We start from the raw sequence: 25,625 nt of genomic DNA on the forward strand, positions 1-25,625 counted from the left end.
TTACAAAGGGAAAGGAGATGGGGCAAGTAACAGGTGGTTTTGCCCTCTGGAGTAGGAGTGGGTGGGCCTCAGCCCCCTTTGACCATGGTCCTGGTCAGTGCTGGTAGAAATGGTGAGAGGCCAGCCGGAGATGGGAAGGCCCTGCAGGCTGCAAGGTTGAGGTGAGGTCAGAGGAATCCAGAAAGTATCAGATGTGAAGGGGGCACCTCTTCCTGTAAGAGCAGCGATGCCTTTAAAAGCAGACTGATGGGCCTCAGTATGAAAGCACTGAGTTCAATTCTGCAAAAAGAATGGCATTAAAATACCTGATAAAATTTTGTACATTCAAAATAAGGTCTGATAAGGACGGGAATAATAGACACTGGGGACTCCAAAAGTGGGGAGAGAGGGAGGGAGTGAGGGCTGCAAGATTACCTGTTGGATGCAGTGTTGGGTGCAGTGTTCGCTGTTTGGGTGGCGGGTATGCTAGAAGCCCAATCCCCACCATTATGCAATATACCCATGTAACAAACACGCATGTATAGCCCCTGAATCTTAAAAAAGCGGGGTGTCCAGGCAGGGGAAAGATAAGCATTTTCTTTTTTTGTTTGTTTGTTTGAGACGGAGTCTCGCTCTGTCACCCAGGCTGGAGTGCAGTGGCGCGATCTTGCCTCACTGCAAGCTCCGCCTCCTGGGTTCACGCCATTCTCCTGCCTCAGCCTCCCGAGTAGCTGGGACTACAGGCACCCGCCACCATGCCCGGCTAATTTTTTGTGTTTTTAGTAGAGACGGGGTTTCACCGTGTTAGCCAGGATGGTCTCAATCTCCTGACCTCGTGATCTGCCCGCCTCAGCCTCCTAAAGTGCTGGGATTACAGGCGTGAGCCACTGCGCCCGGCCAAGATAAGCATTTTCTCATTAGATAAAGGGAATTTTTTAAAAAAGATTTCTAGCATGTCTTTTATGTGTTCTACATTTTTGAAGCTCAGAGTGGTGGGAAGTCAGCTAAGTAAAGTTAGATGAAACATTTTAACTTAGAGCAGACCTCCATGTGCATAATAACGTATCAAACATAAATCTCAAGTACCACCACTTTCTTCAACTGTTGATTTAATAAAAGCCACAGTGTACTGTCTGAATTACTCACATTCCTTAAAGTGGCATCCAGATAAATGGGCTTTATTGTACCTGCCTGTTAAGACATTGGACTTCATTAAGGATTCTAGGTATCAAGGAATTAATTTAGAAAAAAAATAGTTTAAATTTTTTTTCTGGTGAGAGAGATACTCATATAGATGAGTTTACGAAAATCTGTAGTGTTAGCGGTTATTGGAAGGGCGTACCTCCCAGCACGATGGTACAAAGTCTGTGTTTTCCAACACCCCAGAGGGCAAAATTTCCAGCTGGTAGAGGCGCAGTGGAATGTACAGTGTGATTGTATGTGAAAATAGTTGTATAAATTATGAAACTTGATCTCATAGTTAAACTACATCGAGTGGAACGAAAACAATATGGAGAGCGCTGTGGCAGCTGGTGGCCCACTGCCCACCTGTCCCCCTACCCAAACCTCTGCCACAGACAGCCACCCATTTTAATCATGCAGATGGCTCTGGCCAGAGAGGATGGTGGGTCCCAGGGCTGCCTGGGGGCTCCACGATACCCCAGAGTGACTTCTGCTGAGCGTAGACAGGAGTGACTGATCTTTGTAGATGCAATGATAAGCTCACAGGAAAGCAGTTTTTCGACTCAGTTCTGAGTAATATCTGGCTGGGATTTCCACCGGGAAGGCTATGTGACTGCCCAGTCATCGAAACTGGTGGATCCACCAGGGTCAAGGAGTGGCTCGAGAGCGCGAGAAGAGGAGAACGAGGCCCTCAGCACGGGGCGAGGCTGGGCATGCCTCAGACAGGAGAGGCTGGAGCCCTTAGTCACCTCTGCCAGAGCGGTGTTGCGCATAGCAACCCCTCTGAGTAATCCTCTGATGATCCCCTGTGCCTGCAGCTGCCACCCAAGCTCTGCAGCTTGGTTGAACTGTGGGGGCATTTCTGTGATTCCTAGTGAACAGCTCTTGCCTTCTCTAGGCGAGTTCCTTTATTCCAGAAATCTGGGAGGCCCTGAAGCAGTAGGTCCCCATCCCCACCACTGCTCCTCTGCCTGTTCCCTTTCTACTCTTTCACCTGTCCTTTTTCTTTCTTTCTCTCCTTCTACCTTTGCCTGAGGCTATGGCCATAGCACCCATGGCTGCCACTTAGCCCATGTGTGGCCTCTGAGTAAAAATGTGATCAGCCGATCCCTCCACACCTAGTAGCTTACTTTTTCATGATTTTTTTTTTTTTTTTTTGAGACGGAGTTTCGCTCTTGTTGTCCAGGCTGGAGTGCAGTGGCGTGATCTTGGCTTACTGCAACCTCTGCCTCCTGGGTTCAAGCTATTCTCCTGCCTCAGCCTCCCAAGCAGCTGGGATTATAAGTGCGGGCCACCATGTCCAGCTGATTTTTTGTATTTTTAGTAGAGATGGGGTTTCATCATGTTGGCCAGGCTGGTCTTGAACTCCTGACCTCAGGTAATACACCTGCCTCAGCCTCCCGAAGTGCTGAGATTACAGGCGTGAGCCACCACAACCGGCCTTTCTCATGATTTTGAACACAAGCTCTAGAGCCTAAAGATAACAGCACCCCAGCAAAGGGAGAATTTTTTTTTTTAACAAAGACATCATGTATTTTAATAGTCAGCTTTTGCCACAGTGGTGCTGTGTAACCAGTTGCCCCAAGATCACTGGCTTACAGTGGCATTTATTTTTCTCACAAGTCAGTGTCACGGATGCTGCTTCAGATGATGGGCGGGTGGGGCTCGGCTTTGGACTTTGGGTTGAGTTCAGGTCACCTCCATGTGTCTCGTTCTGGGGCAGCAGCTTCCTGGCAGCATAGCACAGGAGGAAAAGTGCCAACTTATGATGCCTCCAAGACCCCAGCTCGGCCATGGGATGCTGTCACTTCCCCGTGTCAGTCTCCTGGCCAAATGCAATCACATGGCAAAGCCCCAATGTCAGCACTCCTCCCACAGCCACTCCAGTGCAGGGCTACACAGTCACCTAAGGAGAGGGCAGTTGAGAACATTTAACAAGTCTGCCATATGGGTTCTCATAAGTCATGCCCAGAACATGGTCTCTGACACATGGGGTTGGATTGCAATGAAAAGTGATGCTGTGATGCACAAGAAGCTCCGAGGAGGCCAGGCAGGTGGAAATGCCAAGTGTAAAATACATGGATAGATGTTTCTGCTGCCCTCCTGTCCCATTCGGAACGTGATGTCAGTTAAAAGTGGAGGGCCACCCTTTCCCACCTGGCATGTGAGCAGAGGCCCAACAGTCCCTTCCCTGCAGACCCCCAGACCCACCGGCAGCCTTCTGCCCTTAGGAGCAGATTCATCTGAGCAGGCACTTAAAGTTTCAAAGATACGTTAAAGCTGACTGTCTGATGTGTTTGGCCAAGAAAATCTCAAGAATTTGCGACAACTGTTAGCCGTTCTTAGTGCCAGTGAAGAGAAGAAAGTTGTGGCTCATATGCAAGTCATCAGAAGGGTGGTTCATAGGAGGAGTTGGGGCTCGTCAGCTGCCATGCATCCCAGCAAAGTAGGGGCTTGCAAGATTTGTGAGATGCAGAGGTGGTTTTGACCCAGCAATGAAATGACTGTCTTACAGACCATTGTGGTTAATACTGATTTCTGTAAAGAATATCCCCTTTAAAGAGCCCTAAATAAAATGCCCTGTGGGTAATTGAGAGCACTCCTAGTCTACTTTCCTTTAATTGAGAGGAATTGTGGGATTGACAATATTGGTACAAATAACCCTCCCCAAGGCAATTATTCTGGCTTCCAGGTCTCCCAGAGCTGCCCGCTGGGTTGCGGTCACTCCAGGTTCCGTCCCCTGTCCCCCGCCCACCAGGACTTCGGTGTCTCCCTCCCATCGATCCCTAGCTGTCTGTGCCACTCACAACAGTTGATCTGTGGCAAAGCTTTTGAGGCCAGTCTAACCACCTTTTTTAAAATGTAATGAGCATTGATAACACAAATGGATTATTATTATTACTACTACTTAGAATCAGTACCCATTGTCATGAAAGTCCTCAAATGCCTGAGATTGAGAAACTGCCCAGGAGTGGGAAAAAATTTCCTTGAGAAGGCCCTATTTGAGCTGGGTCACGATGGATGAGAAAGAGTTCACCAGGCTCCAAAGCTAGGGAACAGCATTTTAGCCAGAAGGAATAGCATTTAAAAAGTTCACACCAGAGTTGAAGGAAAAGGATAACATTGTATAGGTTTTTGTCTCTTCATGGGAGAAATTGCTTTTCCCATCTGTGCACCTGTGATGGTGGGCTTTGACATGCAGCATGGTGAGTGCCGGGAAAGGGAAGGTCTCTGCAGTTGGCAGTGATTGTTCGGTTTCACAGGCATCCATGGACTGGGCAGCTTTGAGCATTGTATGGGTTATCAGAGTGCTGGCAATACAAAGTAATCCAGCAAAGTCCCTTCCTCGTGAAGCTCATCATAGTAGGAAAGGCAGTTACACTTAGACGTATACCACAACCACAGGAGAGAGATTCCAGGCACCTGTATGAAGTATGGGGTCCAGCATTTTAGTTAGAGACCGACTACATTAGTTCTTTCTCACATTGCTATAGAGAAATACCCAAGACTGTATGATTTATAAAGAAAAGCGGTTTAATTGGCTCACAGTTCTGCGGGCTGTACAGGAAGCATGATGCTGGCATCTGCTGGGTTTCTGGGGAGGCCTCAGGAAACCTGCAATCGTGGCAGAAGGGATAGGGGGAGCAGGCATGTCACATGGCTGGAACAAGAGCAAGAAAGCGAGGGTCAAGGTGCCACACACTGTTAAATGACCAGATCTCATGAGAACTCAGTCACTAACTCAAGTATGGTACCGAGGGGGATGGTGCTAAACCATTCATGAGAAATCCACCCTTAGGATCCAGTCACTTCCCACCAGGCCCCACCTCCACCGTTGGAGATTACAATTCAACATGAGATTTGGGTGGGGATACACATCCAAACTATACCACGGACCCACAAAGAAATTGATAGGATGGGCGGGAATAGACACTTGTGTTAAGTGGGGAGCGGTTTGAATGGGGACCCGTTCTGCAAGTGGTCATGTCATTAATCACTGTTCCACATCATTCCCCATGCATCGCTGTCACTCGCGGGGACATAGGTGGTGAATAGAGGAGGACCACAGGGCCTCCCTGTATTTCTGAATTGTGGCTGCTTACAGAAATGCAGCCAGGAAGCTCCTGGTTCAGAGTGGCCCCTTGAGATGGAAGTGAAAGCTACTTTTTATTAGGTTCACTGGGGGAAGGAGGGGACAGCTGAGTTGCCCATTCTGAAGCCCCCTCTCTCCCCGCCAAATTTGGTCGGCATCGTGACCAGCAGCTCTGACCTGGCCGCCTCTCCCCGCAGGTATGGAGAGTGCAATCACGCTGTGGCAGTTCCTGTTGCAGTTGCTGCTGGATCAGAAACATGAGCATTTGATCTGCTGGACCTCGAACGATGGTGAATTCAAGCTCCTCAAAGCAGAAGAAGTGGCCAAGCTGTGGGGACTCCGAAAAAACAAAACAAATATGAACTATGATAAGCTGAGCAGAGCCCTGCGATACTATTATGACAAGGTAAACCCTTGACCTTGCCTGGGGCCGTCTTGGGGAGGGTGGAATCCCCTCTGCGTAGTTCACTGATGAAAGAAGATAATAGCGTGCTATGAATCAAGTTAGAAAATAAAATAGGGGCAAAAAAAATAAAATAATAGGGGCAGTGTATACCTTCTTTTTGGAGAAAAGCTGTACTGTAGGGATTTTCCCCACCCTCTGGACGCCCTTTGGATATTACTGAGGGTCACATTTTGTTTCTTCTGCATTTTCATCTGAGTTTGCTGAAGAACTTTGCTCACGATAGAAATGAGATGCAGGCAGGCTCTGGGGCTTTCCTCATGTTGAATTGCTTGAATGACACAATGCATGTTAAAATCCGGAAAGTCTGTTTATCCTGTCTGGTTTGTGGTTCAATTAAAGGGACCTTTCCTGGAAGATGGTAGCTTTGGCAGATTATTTTTTAACAATTCAGTGCCTCAGTATCCTCATTTATAAAACAGGAATCAGCATAGGAATAATAATAGGAATAGGAATCCTGTTTCAGGATTGTTGTGATGACCAACCGAGCCATTACATGTTAAGTACTTAGAACACTGCAAATAGGAATAGGAATCCTGCCTCAGGATTGTCATTACATGTAAGTACTTAGAACACTGCTTGGTATGTGGTGCTTGCAACTTCATGGGAAACTTCCCTAATTGGAAGAAAAAACATGTTCATTTTTAAGTCATAGAGATGAGGCAGAGTGGTTTGATAAGTGATAATATAGCGTAGTTGCCAAAACCAGGACAGTTGGAGTGAGTTTTAATGCATTTCTGGAAAAGCAGTTTTAATGTGCTTGCTAGGGCAAAATTATTGCCATTTAGGAGAACCATTTCAGGCCTGTAATTGTTAGCCATTTCAGTTTGAATCTGTTGTTGCTGAATATTTAGCCTCTAAGACATAAAGGCATAGAGCCATGAGAATGATGAGCTTTTGTTCTGGTTTTATTGTTCATATTAAAAGGTGAATTAAAAACTGATTTAAATATTAGTTCCTGATCTATATTTAGGGCCTGCCGTCTGCCAACCTCTTTGGAATTCAAGACATAAGGATTATACATTTCAGGAAGTAGAGACGTCATTAATTATAAAGTGTTCCTTTATATGATCGTAATTGCACGTGATTATGTCATTGAAATGCTAAAGGTGCTCTCCTTTAATGTAGCGATTAATTAATCCTGACTTACTGCAGAGTCCTACTAAGATATAAAAGCACTTCTTGCAAATTGCACTGTCTGAAAGCCTCGCAGATGGCTTATTGTTTTGTGTGTTTTCCCAGGTTCTAAGTTCTGCAGTGAGAACTGGGGCTGCTGAAGGAAAACACTCCCGTTGCCTGCTGGCAGAGTGCCTAAAAGCTGGGCTTTGAGACTCAAAAAGCATTTTCATTGTTTTCAGTCAAGGTATCAAAAAAAGAAGTCCTCCCTCTGTGTCTGGGACTTGACTCATGTCTTCCCTGGCCTGGGCCTGGGGGTTTAAGGGTTGTGTCTCTTTAGCATGAAGGGATGTCCTGGGCTGGAAATGACTGCTCACAAAATTAGCAAAGCCATTCCTGTTTAAGACTACATCTTATCTTCCTTGGGCAGATTTTAAAATCTCTAGAGAGAGCAGTTTCATAGCCTTCAGTCAACAAGTATGTTCTGGCACTTTCTGTTAGACGTCTAAGGTGCTGTGCTGAGCACTTCTTCCCCTTGTCTCCTTTAAACTTTACAACAACCCCATAGACAGGTGCTGCTGTCATCATCCTCCTTATACACGTGAGAACGTGGAGGCTTGGATGAGAAACCTGCCCAGGTGCACACAGCCAGTGAGTGGCAGAGCCCGGATTTGAACCCAGCTGGTCCACCCAGGTTCCCAGCCAAAAGGCACACACACCCCCTGCCTTCTGGGCCATTCATTTCCTTCGCCTTTGAATGTCTTGAGTTCCAGGTAGGCAGTCAGGCTGTCCAAAGGGTATTACAACCTAAGAAGTTTTGTTTATTACTAAGAGCCTCAGGCTGGGCATAGGGCCTCACACCTAATCTCAGCACTTTGGGATGCTGAGGCAGGAGGATCACTTGAGTCCAGGAGTCTGAGACCCTGTCGCAACAAAGAATTAAAAATTAGCTGAGTGTGGAAGTGCATGCCTGTAGTCTCAGCTACTTGGGAGGCTGAGGTGGGAGGATCATTTGAGCCTGGGAGTTTGAGACTGCAGTGAGCTATGATTGCACCACTGCGCTCCAGCTTGGGCAATAGAGGGAGATCCTGTCTCTTAAAAAGAAAAAAAAAAAAAAAGGAAAGAAACAAATTCAGTACTGAAAAATCCCAGCAAATGATGTGCATCAGGTAGAGCCCAAGGTCAGGAGTCCAGGTGGCTGGTGTGGCCTGCCTGCCTGCAGTGCCCCTTTCTCTCTTGCCGGGCAGAGCATGGGGGCTGGACACATGACCTTTGAGCAACCCCAAGCATCGAGCTGGAGCTGGCAGTAAGGGCAGGAGCAGCCTCCTATCCTGTTGTATCATGTAGACTTTGGCCACCAGAAGAAATTGCTCCATGTCTTTCCTTCTACAGATACACCTGTCCACATGCACACACACACACAAGTATACACATACACACCTGTCCACATGCACACATACTTGTCCACATGCACACACAGATGTACACATGTGCACACACATGCCCGCATGCACATACAGATGTCCACATGTGCGTGCACACACTTGCACACACATGTCCACATGTACACGTGGCCATTGCCATATGCACACACATGTGCACACACATGTACATGCGCACACATGGCTGTTTGATTCTTATAAAATGCTCTCAAGTGATGAGCAAGATGGAAAGTTAGACTCTTAATACAGTTTAAAAAGAAAAGAAGGAGAGGGGAGGAAGATGAGAAGAAAAGAGATGGTTGAGGGAAATGGAGGGGAGAGGAAAAAAAGAGGGGATGGAGAAAGAGGGAGGAAGAGGAGGCATGTCAAAAAAAGATGACAAAAACTACACTCTATTTGACATTTTCCGATGACCGGTTTCTTCCTTCCGTTTTGCCAGTGTCACTCTGTGATGATAGGTGTAAGTTGACTGTGTGCATTGCCAGTCTGTGACCTTTTTCGACTCACAGAAATGGCAGTCTGAAGTGGCTCAGCCTCTCACTTGAGAGACAGATTGGAGCAGAGTCTTTGTGGATGCGAAACCACCTGGGCCACTGCCGTGTGTGCCACCCTGAACTTCGCGCTGCCCTGAACTGCGTGCGTTTCTCAGCATCACGTACAGCTCAGCCTGACCGTTTGCCTTTTAGTGTTCTCTTCCTTCTCGGTGTCCTCTTCCTCACTAATATTCATCCAGAGCCTTTCAATGCAGAAATCAGGTAGCTGCTGAACTCGGCAGCTGCGTCCTTTTTCCCGTCATCTCTCTTGTCCTTTGCTAGCTGTCATTTCTTCCCTCTTGGCTGCAACTGCACATCCCTGGGTTTGTCCTAATAGGGAATTTATCCCACTTGAGTAGACAAGCATGAGAATATCATTATTTTTATATGTTATATTTTTAGCAGAGAAAAAAGTGGAACATGTGTGCAAACCTGCAGAAGGCCCTGGAGGAGGGTCGTCCCTGTGCCCACGCGGTCAGGTTGGGGCTGAGGCACTTTAGTCATTGCTCCTCCTAAGAGTGTTCTTTTCCTCCCCTCTCAGATTATAATAGCGAGGTAGTTACAGCCTGAGCTCCAGCCTAGATCATCGGGGTTTGAATCCAGCTCCATGACTGTGGCCCTGTTGCCTAATTTCTCTAAGTCTCAGCTTCCTTTTCTGTAAAGTGGGTATAATAGCAGAGTCTATACTGTGGGGCTGCGGTGGGATTCATTGTGTTCACACGTGTGCAGGGCTGAGAACAGGGCCCCAAACAGGGTAGGCACAATGAAGCAGGAGTCAGAATGATAATACAGATGACAGTTTCTTTATCACTAATTTGAACATTTCAGAAGGTGCAAAGAAGAAAATTAGAAACTGGGAGGATCACTTGAGCTCAGGACTTCAAGTCCAGCCTAGGCAACATAGCGAGACCCCTGTCTCTTTTTAAAAAATTTAGCACAATTTATTAAAAAAAGAAGAGGCCAAGCATGGTGGCTCACGCCTGTAATCCCAGCACTTTGGGAGGCCAAGGTGGGTGGATCATGAGGTCAAGCCTGGCCAACATGGTGAAACCCCGTCTCTACTAAAAATACAAAAATTAGCTGGGCGTGGTGGTGCGCACCTGTGGTCCCAGTTACTCCAGAGGCTGAGGCAGGAGAATCGCTTGAACCCGGGAGGCAGAGGTTGCAGTGAGCTGAGATTGTGCCACCGCACTCCAGCCTGGCGACAGAGTGAGACTCTGTGTCCAAAAAAAAAAAAAAAAAAAAAAGATCAAAACCTTTGTTGCTACGTTGCTGCTCAGGCACATGGAGATAGGGAAACGCCGGATCTGAGCATAATGGCCCTTTTCACTTAGGACCTATCAGGAGCACTTTGTCGTGCTTTTTAATGACTGAAGACAGACGACAACAGTTTCTTTCCTCAGTTGCTTATTTTCATATATTTAATCTCTTCTGAAAATTCAACTGTGAAGATGCTTTCTTATTTAAATGACTCTCCCTCACTGCTCTGAATCAAAGCTCTGGCACTTCTCTGAGCACCTGCAGTTGGAGCCAGTCTCCACCTTCTGGACTGTCTTAGTGACTGGTGGGAGCTTGGTATCCAGAGCCCTTGAGGTTAGAGTCCACCTGTCCCTCAACCTCACAGTCTCAGTTCACCCATTAGAAAGTGGTGATGGGAACAGCACCCTTCCTTGTCGGACTGTGTGAAGATGGAAAGAGATGATAAGATGACGCGGATAAGGTGCTTAGCACAGTATCAGGCACCCACTCAGTGAAGGCTCATCATTCCAGTTATGCGTATTTATAAAACTGACTGTATTGTGTCGTAGCTGTCTGTATATAGCTGCCTTCATCGTGGCCTTCTGGCTGCACCACTTTTGTCGCTCTGGTACCTCGGACAGGGTCTGGCATGTATTAGTTGCTTAGTAAATGCTAGACGAGCGAGCAAATGGATAAAACACTGATGTGTCCACTACTCAAGTGCACACCATTTATGTCATGAAAGTTGATATTAATGAGTGATAAACTAAAAAAAAAAAAAGTCATTGCTTTTTGTTTATTGTCCTGTAGTTTCCTAGGGCTGCCAGATCAGATGACCACAAACCGTAGGTGGCTTAAAACAACAGAAATGTGTTGTCTCACAGTTCTGGAGGCCAGATGTCCAGAGCCAGGGTGTCAGCAGAGCTGTGCTCCCTCTGACTTGGGTGGACTCTTTCCTGGCCTCTCCCTAGCCCCGGGCTTGCCAGCAGTCCCTGGCGTGCCTTGGCTTGCAGTGGCCTCACTCGGATCGCTGCCCCCGTCATCACATGATGTTCTCCCCATTCTGTGTGTCCAGATTTTCCTTTTTTTTTTTTTTGAGACAGAGTCTCGCTCTGTCGCCCAGGCTGGAGTGCAATGGCATGGTCTCAGCTCACTGCAAACTCTGCCTCCTGGGTTCAAGGGAGTCTCCTGCCTCAGCCTCCCGAGTAGCTGGGACTACAGGCATGTGCCACCACACCTGGCTAATTTTTGTGTTTTTAGTAGAGATGGGGTTTCAATATGTTGGCCAGGCTGGTTTTGAACTCCTGACCTTGTGATCTGCCCGCCTCGTCCTCCCAAAATGCTGGGATTACAGGCGTGAGCCACCGTGCCTGGCTGATTTTCCTCTTCTTACGAGGATACCGGTCACTGGATTTGGGCCCACCTTAATGCATTATGACTTCATCTTAACTTGGTTACATCTGTAAAGACCCTTTTCTAAATAAGGTCCTAGTCACAGGTATTGGGGATTAGGACGTCAGCATAGTTTGGGGAAGGACAAAATTCACCCTGTAACACCTCCGTATACAGTCATGTACCACATAATGTTCTGGTCCACAGTGGGCCACATATGTAACAGCGGTCCCATAAGACTATAATTCCATATTTTTACTGTACCTTTTCTACGTTTAGATACGTTGAGATACATACATACTTACTATTATATTACAGTTGCCTACATACAGTATTCAGTACAGTAACGTGCTGTACAGGTTTGTAGCCTAAGAGCATATAGCATAGCCTTGGTGTGTGATAGGCTAGACCCTCCAGGTTTGTGCAAGTACATGCTATGATGCTCACACAACAACGAAATCGCCCAGCGACGCATTTCTCAGAACGTAGCCTCATCGTTAAGTGATGCTTGACTGTATTTCAGACACTGCTGGGCTTTTTGTTTAGATTTTCAAAATTACACTTTAAAGGAGAGTGTTAGTTTGTCTCTATAAGTGATGGTTCGATTCAGCAAATCCTAAAAGGAAACTGCTCCCCACGACAGGCACAGCACCTAGATTCTGCAGCAGGTATAATACTAGACTCCATGACAGGTGTGACACTAGAATCAAAGACACATCGCTGAGCCAAGTCCCCGGGGTGGAGACAGGTCCACCCAAGACGAGTCCTGCCTTGGAGGGATTCAGAGTTGCTGGGAATTGAGCAGCTCCTTGTCCTCGAAGTGCACATGATTTTAATAGATGACTTAAATGGGAAGAAAATGCGATCCTGGGGGCGCCAATCCTGGATTGGCAGTGCTGGGATCGGAGGCTCTGATCACTGTGCTCAGAGGCTCCTTCCTGCCTCTGCAGTTCTGTGGAGTGCGCGTGACACAGGTGTGGGGAAAGTCTGGAGGGCCGGGGTTCCGCAGCCGAGCTCCGCCAGGGAACTGCTTCCCCCGGTTAAGCTTTTGTAGAGGCTGCGGGGCAAACCCAATTAGAATTCCAAGAAAGGAGTGATGCCCCGTCCAGGGAGCGGCATGTTTTGCAACCCGGGTATAAATGAAAGGCCCCTGTTTAATTTGAGAAACACACAGGTCATAGGAGGCACCTGTGGCTGAGCCCGTGAGGGGCAGAAACCAGAGTCCGTAGAGGCCTAAACAGGACATTTAACTGACGCCTGGGCATTTTACACTTCCTCTCTGCCAAACAGCTTTTTCCCTTGGTCTCGCTTTAAGCCCTAGGAGATGGGTTTGTTACTGTAGTTCTGATGGTGTGAATTTTTGGATAAGTTTTTTTTTTCCCTTAGGTTTAAACTGAGTCTTCCAGAAGGTACTTTTATAACCTGATGTAACAGTAAGGATCTTTTTTCGAGATTTTATTTATTAACAAGCTAACAAGTCTTTCACTCCTTAACATCAGACAGATGGACCCTTCATCTTAGAGTAGAGAAGAGCGGGGCCAATGCCCAGAGCATTTCTGTCACTGGCCCTGACAACTGCCAGGTACCTTATGGGTCAAGCCTGAGGGGCAGGAATTCCTGCTGGGATTCACAGCATTAACCACTTCTTGAATAAGGCTTTTTTTTTTTTTTTTTTTGGAGACACAGTTTCACTCCTGTTGCCCAGACTGGAGTGCAGTGGCGTGATCTCAGCTCACTGCAACCTCTGCCTCCCAGGTTCAAGTGATTCTCCTGCCTCAGCCTCCTGAGTAGCTGGGATTACAGGTGCGTCTCACCATTCCCAGCTAGTTTTTGTATTTTTAGTAGAGATGGGGTTTCACCAGACTAGTCTTGAACTCCTGACCTCAGGTGATCTGCTCGCCTCGGCGTCCCAAAGCGCTGGGATTACAGGCATGAGCCACAGCACCTGGCCTAGGGTTTTTAATTACACATCCACCTCCAGTTGACACGGCCTCTTCTTTTACCTCTGCCTTTTCCTCAGCCATCCAGCCATCCCTTTGGAAACATACCTCCCTCCTCCTGAGGGGCTCAGCAGCTTGTCAGGGAGACAGACATGAAACCAATTTTAGTAGAGAACCCCGTGTACAGTGCTGGCATGGCCAATGCTGGGGCCTTCCGGGAGAGCAGGGAGGGACGTAGAGGCAGAGGGAAGGCCTGCGGAGGTCAAGACACTTGATCTGGATCTTAAGGAAGGAGAATGAATTTACCCGGCTGAAAAAAGTTAGGAAGGGATATACCAAGAAGGGAACAGTGTGAGTAAAGGCAGGGACGTGTGGATGAGTTTGACCTTTCAAGCACAGAGTATCTTGGGAGTGAGGGCAAGATGTGGTTGGAAAAGTGAGTGGGGAATGGAGTGTGGAGTATATCATGCTAAAGGGTTGAAACTCTGTGGTGAGAGCCAATGAAGAGTTAAAGGCTGGCTGGGCGCGGTGGCTCATGCCTGTAATCCCAGCACTTTGGGAGGCCGAGGCGAGTGGATCATGAGGTCAGGAGATTGAGACCATTCTGGCCAACATGGTGAAAACCCCGCCTCTACTAAAAATACAGAAATTAGCTGAGCATGGTGGTGTGTGCCTATAAATCCCAGCTACTCAGGAGGCTGAGGCAGGAGAATTGCTTGAACCTGGGAGGCGGAGGTTGCAGTGAGCTGAGATCACACCACTGCACTGCAGCCTGGGCAACTGAGCAAGGCTCCATCTCAGAAAAATAAATCAATAAAAATACATTAAAAAAAAAGTTAAAAACAGGAGATGGGGGAGGGGGCGGGGAATGTTCATGCCTGTAATCCCAGTACTTTGGGAGGCCAAGATGTGAAGATTGCTTGAGCCCAGGAGTTTTGAGACCAGCCTGGGCAATATAGTGAGGCCTTGTTTCTACAAAAACAAACAAACAAAAAAAACCCCCCAAAACCAAAAAACTAATAATAACAGATGAGCAAAAATGACAAAAAATTAGCTGGGCATGGTTGTGCGCACCTGTAGTCCTACTTACTGGGGAGGCTGAGGCAGGAGGATCACTTGAGCCCAGGAAGTAGAGGCTGCAGTGAGCTCTTACTGTATGACTGCACTCCAGCCTCGGCAACAGAGTGAAAGAGCAAAACTCTGTCTCTTAAAAAAGCAAGAGAGTGCTATGATCAGATTTCCATTTTAGAAATAAAAATCTGTGTCTCCTCTTACTGTTCTTGGCATGGATCGTTTTATACCCGACCATATAGCCTTGATCTTTCTGGCCAGGTACCATGAATCTATTTCTCTCTGCTGGCCGAGTTGGCCCTATCACACCTTCAGCATGAGGTGGAGAGGGAAAAAGGATGGGCTCTGGTATTCCCATAATATGGGCAACTGTCTTTTGCTCACGAGAAGCTGAAGACACGGGCTGTCTCTGTTGTTGCAGAAGGAGACCTGGAAGCTTTCACAACCCCTCATCCTCTTCCGTCCAGCAGACCTTTTGTCCTTGCTGGCGGTGAACATTCAACCCCGGGGGAGGCTGAAAGCTCTGCTGGCTCCCTTCTCATCAAGAGAGGAAAATGGTGATAGGATGAAAAATCCTCCCGTCTCCACAGCAACCTCTTGGCTTAGCCTCACGATGTACTGAACAATCTTTACTTAATTGGAAGGGATTTCGGGGAGAACAGTCAAGACAAAGTCATTGGCAACCTATTCCTGGAATTAGAACGCATCACCTTCTTAGCTTAATTGGATAATTCATTTTAAATTGGGTGTGCAATCACGACAAGAAAATGTTAGTATTAATAATACATATCTGAGATCAACTGCCTCTCCCAAGAAACCTGGCCCTGGTGGAATTCTTTAATTCCTCCAAAATAAATTTTGCAAAGATAAAATGATGTTGTCAAAGTGGAGAAGGAACAAACATCCAGCAGGCATTCATATCCCAGAACTTTCTAGAACACCTCTGTTGGTCGTGGAATGTTAGGGAAGACCTGGACTTCCTTTGGGGTGTTTTATCGATCGAGGGGGCCCTCTGTGCCCGGCCCTGGGTGTGAGTGTTGAGGGCCTGGTGTGTTTTGTTGAGTGTCTTTCTTTCCTACCATAGCAGCTACTCAGATGGTTGGAAGCATAACAGATGGCAATGGGGCTATTGCCTGGGGGCACAGGGGATGACCAGGGCCTCTCTCGCAAGCTTGGGTCCTGGAAGCTGCTTAGAGACCTGTGGAGTGGCTGAACTGCCTCATGGAGGTCTTCCAATCTGGTCACATTGCACCGGGAGATGGCAGCTGGTATCAGGGGGCCAGGCTGCTGGGAGCAGGGGGCTGCGTGTTGACTGAAGGTGCTGCCTGTCTTGCACGTGCTTCCAGGCCAGCTTCCTTGTGGCACTCAGTGTTCCCCCAAAATAGGGCAGTTGCTAAGAAACAGGGATGAGCCAGAGGCCCGGGAGCGCCGTCAACACTGTGTTGATGAGGATGCTTCTGCGCCAGGGGCTCGGCTGCCAAAGCTCCTGCGGCCTTGCCAGATCCACTTACGTCAGGCTGTTGCCCAAGCCCACACCGAGTCTGCGTTTGCCAGCATGAGCGTTCCTGCTTCTGGGATTTGAGCTGCAGGAAAATTTAGTGGTTGTGTAGACAAACTCACAAAAACTCCAACATTCACAGCATAGCACCCACCACCCGCTGTCCACCCACGCCTCAGCTGCTCCTCTGCACGGCCTGTGCTCCTCCACGGCTCCTCTCAGTTCCTACCCCAAATTTGTAACATAAAAAAGAGATGCCTATGTGTGTGCAGCATTTTGTTTTAAGCCAGGCACTGTGCTAGGTATTTTTACATTTATTAGTTTATTTTCCAATTTGTGATGCACCAGTGCTGGTGGTCAATATTGAGCCCATTTTAGAGGTGGGGATGCTGAGTCTCCAAGAAGTGTAAGTCACGGACTCAAGATGCAGCAGCAGGGCGGTGGCAGAGCTTTCGGACTAAGAGTGTTGACCCCCAAGGCCCATGCCTGGGCTTCCAAAGCTGGAGGGTAACACAGCTGCAGAGCCCTGGGTCCAGACTTGAGTCCTGTATGCCCAGTACTGCTGATGATTACCCCAAGGGCAGCCAGGGAGGAGAGACAGGCCCCCGGTATTTTTTAATTGAAATGACAGTGGAAAAACTGCTGGCAAGATTATCTGAGTCAGCTGAAAATGTGAGTTCGAGTGGCCCCAGAATACCCCACGCTTCCAGAAGATGCATCCTACGGAAAGTACTGGAGCGTGGCACTCCTCTGCATGTGCGCCTCCCAGCTCCCAGCAGCCTCCAGGAAGGAGTCCAAGCTCCCTTCACCGTCTCGCCCCAACCCAACTGCCTTCCCTGCACCCTCACAGCTGCCCCCACCCCAGCATCTTCTCAGGCCCCCTCCTTCCCCCTGCCCTTCCTGCCTGGTTCACTCCTGGCCACCCTTCAGACTCCTCTCTGTGCCTCCTCCAGCTGGCGCCTCGCTTGGTGATGGCCGTGTCTGTTCCACGGCCCCTCCCAGAGGGACTTGGTTTCTGCTGCTGTCATTGCGTCTCCCTTACAGGGCCGCATGCTGGGTTTTCTTACCATTCCCTGCATCCTGCAGAGCCGAGGGCGTGGCAGCACCAATCAAGTGTAGTAGGAATGAGTAAGAAACAAGCATTCTTCTCCATGGCACAGAGTCTGTCACCTTGGAAAGTCACTCAAGAGAGGATCCAAGAAAGCGTCTTGCCCTACCTACCCCTCCTTTAGCAAGTGAGGATCCTCGAGGGGAGGGGAGTTTCCAAGTCAACTGGTGACAAAGCCAGGATGAGAAGACACTCCCAGACCACCTGTGGCTAATGACACACACTGCCCCGCCATGCCATCTGCCAGCGCTGGAGGTGGCCACTCAACACAGGAAGGTCAAGGTCAGTGTTAGCACCTCCCCCACCCAGCAGGGGAAAGGGAAAGACTTGCACTGGGGAGCAGTTTTATTTATTTTTATTTATTAATATTATTTTTAGATGGAGTCTTGCTCTGTCACCCAGGCTGAAGTGCAGTGGTGAGATGTTAGTTCACTGCAACCTTCACCTCTCGGGTTCGAGCAATTCTCCTTCCTCAGCCTCCTGAGTAGCTGGGACTATAGATGTGCCACCACACCCGGCTAATTTTTGTATTTTTAGTAGAGACAGGGTTTCACCATGTTGGCCAGGCTGGTCTCGAACTTCTGACCTCAGTTGATCCACCTGCCTTGGCCTCCCAAAGTGCTGGGATTACAGGTGTGAGCCACCACCCTGCCTGAGCAGCTTTATGTTCCATGTTATTAACACTTCAAAAGCCTTTGAATAAAAGTACCCTTGAGTGTTTAAGGAGAGCCAGGAGGCAGACAGGACTCCAGGTCCAGCCAGCAGCAGCGCCCAGCCAAGAAGGCGGGGAGAAAAATGCTGTGAACGTCCAGTCGAAGCCTCCCGGATTGGGGTGTCCTGCCAGGCCAGCAAGCCAGCACTTCTCACTAGCACCCTCAGGGTGCCACGTGTACTCAGGCAGCAGGGATGAAGAGCGCCTCAACTTCAGGCTGGCCAAATTTGGTGAGATAGTTCACGCTGCAGCTTACCGGTGCCAGAAGGCAAAGAAACCTCAACCCAAACCACAAGAAAACCTCCCCCGGGAGCCGACAGAGTCGGCCTGTTCAGAGACAGAGTTCCAGCCTTTGTTGGCAGCACATCATTCTTAGAAGTTTGGAATGGGTGTGAGTGGGTGTGTGTGTGTGTGTGTGCACGCTCCAAAGTTCGGCTTTGCAAAAGGGACAGCTCAGGCTCCACCTAACCCGGTGCCTGTACCATCGCAGCGGGAAGGGCCGCTTGCACCCCAGGGGCGGCCCCAGGCTGTGCCTCCTCTGCCTCGCTGAACAGAGATAATTTTAAGAAAGGGGTGTATTAGTTTCCCAGGGCTGCTGTAACAAATGACCCCAAACTTGGTGACTCAAAACAATAGAAATGTATTCTCTGAAGGTTTTGGAAGCCAGAAGTGTGAAATCCAGGTGTCTGCAGGGCCCCGCTCCTTCTGAAGGCCCTAGGGAAGAATCCCCCCTTCCTCTTCCGGCTTCTCGTGGGCTCCAGCCACCCTCGGTGTTCCTTGACTTGGAGCTGCCTCACTGCAGTCTCTGCCTCTGCGTCCCATGACCTTCTTCCCTGTATATGTCTTTCTGTGTCTTCATGAGGACAGAAGCCATTGACTTCAGTGCCTACCCCAAATCCAGGATGATTCCATGTCGACATCTTTAACCAATTACATCTGTAAGAACACCCTGCTTCCAAATCAGATCACATTCTAAGGTCCTTGGTGGACATGAATTTGGCAGGGACATTAAACTCACTGCAGCGGTGGGTGGAGGGGGAAGATTGCCTTGGTGAGAAGCAGCTCAGGTTTATGGGTCAGAGGAGCCCTTTCATAAGATGCTTTTTAATAGCTGGGTGTGGCAGCTCATGCTTGTCATCCCAGTACTTTGGGAGGCCGAGGTGAGAGGATCGCTTGAGCCCGTGAGTTCAGGATCATAAGGTGCTCTTTAGTGGGGGTGGGTGTGAGGTGAGCCTGCCCCCCAGACATTTGTAGCAGAGTTTCTTATGGCCAGCTGACTGCTCACTGTCCCCTCTGCTTCAATGGCAGAGACAGAGCAGAGGCAGGGGATGTCACACTGCATCCAAGCCACTGAGGGCACTTCAAGGACAGAAGCTGGCTTCACTCCTTCTCTGTTCCTCAGAGCCTGGCACAGTGCCACCCATAGGAGAGTGTGTATTCAGTGTTCATTGAAAGCCAGGTGTGGTGGCTTGAACCTATAGTCCCAGCTACTTGGGAGGCTGAGGCAAGAGGACCACTTGAGCCCAGGAGCTCCAGGCTGCAGTGTGTAACAGTCGTGCCTGTGAATAGCCACTGCACTCCAGCCTGGGCAATGCCAGCAAGACCCCATCTCTAAAAAACAAAAACAGTGTTTGCTGAAAGAATGTTTGCTTGTCGGAGAGATACAGTAACTACTTGTTCTAACTTTGGAGAAAGGACACTTCGGGTTTCATGTCAGGAAGGAGTGAGTCAGACTGTGGTCTGGATGGGAACCCAAAAGCAGGAGTTGAAGAAAATGTGTTGGCCAGGAAGCCGCGGCCTGGAGATACTCCTCTGTTACTTGTGGGTGTTGTGAACTCAGCTGGGAGTCTCGGGTCTCACATCTGTGAAGTGGGTATCAAAGCGTTGTGAGGCTAACATGAGGTTGTGTGTGAGCCTTCTGTAAACTCTAAAGTGAGGTGCCCACCCAAGCGATTTTCCTGGAAGGCAGAATAAAATGAAAAGTGTGATATAATGAGCAGTGTGTACGATTAGATTATTGCACGCTAAGCAAGATTCACTGAGTGAGGGTCATGTTGTAAGGACCTGTGTGAGTGAGGCACTGACTGCGTTGAGTCTTTAGAAAAAATTAGCCTATGGGGTATTTTTATTCCCATTTTAGGGGTGAGCAAACTGAGCTCCGTGTAGATGTTCAGTAACTTGCCCAAGGTCATAGTAAGCAGAGAGGCTGGAATTCAAACCCAGATCTGTTCACCCCAGCATTGGGTCTACATGACTTCTGGCCCGTCAAGCCTCCTGGCCTGTGTCCTTGTGTGAGCTGCTGCTGGGCACAGGCCTGGGGACAGCTGGGGGAGCTTGGCAGTGGGTGCCATCACCGGGCTGTATATGGTGGACGCGAGCTTCCTGTTGTTTTCCTGTCACCCTCGTCCCTTGGATGGCATGCCACTTATAGTTTGGCTGCTCATGTCCAGTCTGCTGCACTGGGAGTGCTGGGTCCCCCGTGCCTCATGTTAGGGTGGCCCTCCAAAGCAGGCACCTTCTCTACCCTGTGGATTGGCAGAGGCAGTTCTATTTCTAGGTAATGAACGGACCTTACGGAAGATTGGTCTCTTCCGCCCGAAGAGCTAGAAATAACTGTTCTCAAGCAAGGCCCATGCTTTCTCAGCACAGAGCTGGTTTTCCCAGGCACTCTGCAGTTAACCCCACTATTACTCTGGAATGCAGAGACCCCTTGGCCCTGACGGATTTACTTTAGCAGCAGCCTCTGCTTCCAAATGCAGCTGCTTTTCTGGAAGAGGGTGTGGTAGTGGAACAGAAATGGCTTAGGTCTTGGCACTAGATACAATTGGGTTCAAACTTCGGCTTCACCAGTTATAAGCTGTGTGACCTTGGGCTAGTCAGCTTTTTAGTTCCTATTTCTTTCTCTTAAAAAGTCTTAATTTGACAAGTAATACATATCAAATATACATTTTTTAATGTGAAAATACACATAAGCAAAAAAATATGAAAAATCACTGTTAAATTTTAGTATACATCTTTTAAGATTAATTTTCTACCTTCTTTTATTTACACATATATGCATGTATACAGTAGAAAACATATATATGCAGTAGAAGATTTTTAAAACAATGGAATTATTCATACTGTTGTTTTTTTTTCCCCACCTAATGTATATTTAAAGGTATGGGGAAGTGTTAGCAGTGTTGTGTCCCCTGAAATAGCTACATGGTATTCCATTGTATGGCTCTCCCAATATTTAACCTACCCCCAGGTGGTGGACAGTTGGATATAACCTCGCTGTCCAGGGGGACCTTGGCTTCTCCATCTCTGCAATGGGATAACAGTGCCCGTCCTGCAAGGCAGCTGTGTGTGCTCAGCATGTGGCTGGCCCTCATAAATGCTGGCTTCTTTCCTTGTCCTTTCTCTGCACTGGTTCCTTTCACGTAGGGTATCTACCACGATAAAATGAGTGTGCCCCAAATAAATGCATTGTCTCGTGTGTCTGCTCAGCACCTGAACTGGTTCCTGCCTCGGGTCTCACTGACAAGTGCTCAGGGCCAGCAGCTTCCCGTTGGCCTCTCCCAGGAACCCTGAGCAGAGGCCTGAGCCCAAGCAGACGCTGCAAGGCTGCCCTTCTCCCTCCCAGTCTGGGCAGCATGGTTTCTGCTCTGAGAAGCCGCGGGGAGCAGTTGAGATGAGCTGGGTGCCTGGTTAGTGTCTGCACCACCTTTCGGGGCCTGACGTGTGGCGTGTCGCCTGTAGGCTGCGGCCAGCATCTAAGCGGAGCACTTGGATCCAGCAGTTATTCACATCTGTGGCTCCCTGTGTCCCTCTCCTAGAACCTCCCTACAACCCCCAAATTAATTGGATTGTGTAAGATTTTCGTCACAGTGGATGTCAAGTGCTGGCCGTGTTAGGCACAATATAATATAAGCCTTGTATCTATTTCTTGACTGAACCCAACTAAATAAAAACATCATGTTTCCCTGCTCAGTTGAGACATGTAAACCAGATGTAATTCAGCCTGCTGTGCGACTGATCATGTTACCCAGAACTTTGGACAAAGCTAGCAGAATATGCACAGCCTTCTATGAGGGTTCATTTTGTCTATTAAATTGTCATTAGGGCTGACACAGGGTGATATTTATGTTTTGTTCTGTTTTTGCTTAAATGGGAGTGTAAAAATGATGATAATACTAATAGTATATGTTATGCGGTTTGTCATGCATGGATGCATCAGGCGTTCTGACAGAAGCTGTATATGGATGTCTCATTCAGTCCAATGAGGCAGATGGATCAGTCCCCCCCATTTTATAGACGAGAAATTGAGGCATTGAACTCAGGCAGTGACTCTGGAGCCTCTCCTTTTAATCCCTGCAGCAGCCCTTGTGATAGGGTCAAGTGGGTATTTATTGGAAAGGTCCCCTGCTCTGTCCCCCTTACCCAGTGCAGGGGTTAAGAAGGGCCTGTTTGTTAGGAAGAGTCTTCAGCACAACCGATCCTGCTTGCTTACTGAGCTGCTGACATTTCTCAGTTTTGAGAACGAGGTAGGAGAGTTGCAGAATCAGAGGGCAGGAGCGCTGTGTTTCCAGGGTGCCCTGGAATGGCAGAGGATCCAGGGGCCAGACCAGAATGATGAGGAACTCGCCACAGGCCTGGCTCCTCGCAGGGAGGAAAATGGAAGATCAGATAACAAGACTAAGCACGTGAACTCCAGACTCATAACCTTGGATCAAAATTGGGGTGCCAGACCAGAGTGGGTGGGCAGACACGTGCAGCAAATATTTGCCACGTAAATGGATGGGTGAAATTATGGCTCATGAAGCTCTCACGGGAGGTGTGAGGTTGTATGTAGCATGTGGAGTTTGCATGTGGCCTCTAGTATCTGCCTGGGAGTTTTCAGTTTAAAAATGCCAGCAAAGAAGCACAGGCAGGTATATGTATGGGATACACCCACGGGGAGCTTTAACCAGCCTGAGAATGAGCCGTGGAAGATTGTGTCTTTCATGCCTGCGGCTTTATGCCTGGGTCAGTTCTCCTTATAGTTGGTAATTCATTCAACAAACATTTAGTTAACTCATTTAAATATAATCCTAATAACATCGTCATTGAGAAGGTAAATCTAATTCCATATGCATCTTTTCATTACCTAGCACTGCATATGCTTTTTTTAAATTACAAAACTTATCGAAATATTTCTCATCTATCTACTATTTGGGATTATTTACACAGAATCCTTCCTCTTCAAAGGGCAGAGTGGAGTGTCTATGTGTGTGTATACATATGTAAACACACTGTGGACAGCCATACCTGTTCTTATAGGTATGCCTGTAACCTGTCAGGGTAACAGACAGCACTGAAATGGAAATGGAAATATGACCTGCTCTCTTGGCATTTTCCATGCAGTTAAAGTGAAATAATTGAGGGATCCTGTCATGAGATCCTGTCATGGGATGCCTTGGTCCCCAGAGGTGGCTGGTGAGTTGGGAAGGGTTCTTCTGCACAGGTCTGCCCGGAATCCTGTCCCAAAGGGACGACTTGCCCTTTAGGCTACTACTGCATTCTCAAAATGGCAACTTGGACGGGGTGACAGGGGGATTAATTTTGGTATCTGGTCCTCCTCTTTTTCCTGGAACTGCCACTGGGCGGGCTCTGTTTTAAGAGGATGTTGCTTTTTCCTCTCACTAAAATTGATCCCATCCTTGCTGCCCGTAACCTCACATGGAATGCCTGCCGGGCAAAGAGGCAGCCCCTTTTGCAAATACGTATTTAATGGGAAATTACAAAGACACTGGTCCCACCCGTGTAAGAGGGAAGCGGATGTGTGTAACACTCTAAAACCACGCTGGAGACGCACTCAGCTCCACCCGACACAGACCAGCATCGCTCAGGTTACCAGGCAACTGTGAGCAACAAATACTTGTGAGTCTGGGATTGAAGGGGGTGGAAACCAGACTTTTTCTAAATATCCTCATCACTTACCATAATAAGAGCCCTTACCCAAGTGTGCTTGTGTCCCGGGCTGCTTAAGTTGGCCTGAATCTTGTGTCACCCTTCATAGTAGCCAAGACCTCAGGAGTCAGATTGCCTGGGTACCATCTGTTCTCTCCAGGTACAAGCTTCCAACAGTATATAGTTTATACTTCCCAAGCCTCAGCTTGCTCATCTCCAAAATGGGGATAATAATCATTCCGGTCTCTAAGAGGATTGAGTGTTGATGGTTGTCAGGTTCTTAGAAGATAGCCTGACAAATAATACGTGCTCAGCACATACTAGCTTGTCTTATTCCTGACACTGAGTCTTCTCAGCAAACTGTCTTGGAAAGAAACTCCCCCCCTGGAAGCCACAGAGAGATCTTCAAACATACATGGCGCTGCTTCTGGGGGCAGCCCTGGAAGATAAGGAAGAAGGGGCTGTCAGTGCAGCTGCAGGGACACACGTCCTCTGAGCCCAGGTTGTTCCTAATCCTCCAGCCGTGGGCACCGCTGTGGGGGGCTTACCTTACCAGCTCCCCTCGTTTAGCGGATGTCCCTGGTGCTGAGTCACTGGGCTGCACTTCTCTGACCCACTTACTGTATCCGACTCTGTCCTCTTCCCTCCCAGTTCCACTTCTTCAGCCTTCGACCCTGGCAGGTTTCCAGGTAGCCAGATCGAATCCGTCTTTCCCATTGGTCTCTAGAGAAGCATGACCTGCCTCGGTTCTTTCCAATGGCTGTCACTTCCTCCTTTTGGCCAGCTAGTAAATTGTCTCCATCCCCGTCACTGCGTAACCTTTCCCCAGAAAACTCTTGGTGTCCTCTCTGCTCCCCCCCAACAGAGGCAGCAGCTACTGAAGGGCCCTTCCCAGCGTCTCCCTTTTTACATTCTGAGTAGGGATCAGCATGTTATGACAGTCGCTTCTAGCTATAGAAAGTTCCCACTGTCTTCCACTTAAACACGTAAAATACTTAAGATTCTATATGTTCTTTTCTTTAAAAACCAGCTTCATTAAGATAAAATTCACGTACCATACAATTCACCCATTTACCATATACAGTTCAGTGGCTCTGAGTATAGAGTTCTGCACCCATCACCGTGACCCACTTTAGAACATTTTCATTACCTCCTTCCTTCCACCCCTCAGCCCTAGGTAACCATACTCTACTTTCTGTTTTTTTGTATAGATTTCATGATTCTGGACATTTCATATAAATAGAATCATATGTGACCTTATCATGTAATATCTGGCTGCTTTCACTTTGTAGTGAATCATAGAATAGAATATTCTATTCTATAGCTCATGCCTATAATCCCAGCACTTTGGGAGGCTGAGGCGGACAGATCACCTGAGGTCAGGAGTTCAAGACCAGCCCGGCCACCATGGTGAAAAACCCCATCTCTACAAAAATTAGGCAGGGCGTGGTGGCTCACGCCTGTAATCCCAGCACTTTGGGAGGCCGAGGCAGGCAGATCACGAGGTCAGGAGATCGAGACCGTCCTGACTAACATGGTGAAACCCCATCTTTACTAAAAAAAATTAGCCAGGCATGGTGGCGGGCACCTGTAGTCCCAGCTACTCAGGAGGCTGAGGCAGGAGAATGGCGTGAATCAGGGAGGTGGAGCTTGCAGTGAGCCAAGATCGCACCACTGCACTCCAGCCTGGGCAACTGAGCGAGACTCCATCTCAAAAAAAAAAAAATTAGCTGGGCATGATGGTGGGTGCCTGTAATCCCAGCTACTTGGGAGGCTGGGGCAGAAGAATCGCTTGAACCCAGGAGGCAGAGGTTGCAGTGAGCCGAGATTGCACCACTACGTTCCAGCCTGGACGACAGAGCAAGACTCCATCTCAAAAAAAAAAAAAAAAAAAATCTATGATTCTATTTAATGAAATTGAGGCCC

General features: G+C 48.3%; 1 protein-coding gene across 3 annotated transcripts in view; it reads left to right on the forward strand.

Moving 5' to 3' along the window:
• The window catches only part of ELK3 (ETS transcription factor ELK3), a 75,316-nt gene that overhangs the window by 23,713 nt on the left and 25,978 nt on the right, over nucleotides 1-25,625 (forward strand). For 2 of the 3 annotated variants that reach the window (XM_063646600.1, XM_054442309.2), the window contains exon 2: nucleotides 5,452-5,660. The exons of the other annotated variant lie outside the window; for it this stretch is intronic. In XM_063646600.1, coding sequence (XP_063502670.1) covers nucleotides 5,454-5,660 — 207 coding nt within the window. In that variant the 5' untranslated portion in view covers nucleotides 5,452-5,453. The remainder of the gene's footprint in view (nucleotides 1-5,451; nucleotides 5,661-25,625) is intronic. 3 annotated transcript variants of the gene reach the window in all.

Source organism: Pongo pygmaeus, chromosome 10, assembly GCF_028885625.2.
Source record: "Pongo pygmaeus isolate AG05252 chromosome 10, NHGRI_mPonPyg2-v2.0_pri, whole genome shotgun sequence".
Classification (NCBI taxonomy): Eukaryota; Metazoa; Chordata; class Mammalia; order Primates; family Hominidae; genus Pongo; species Pongo pygmaeus.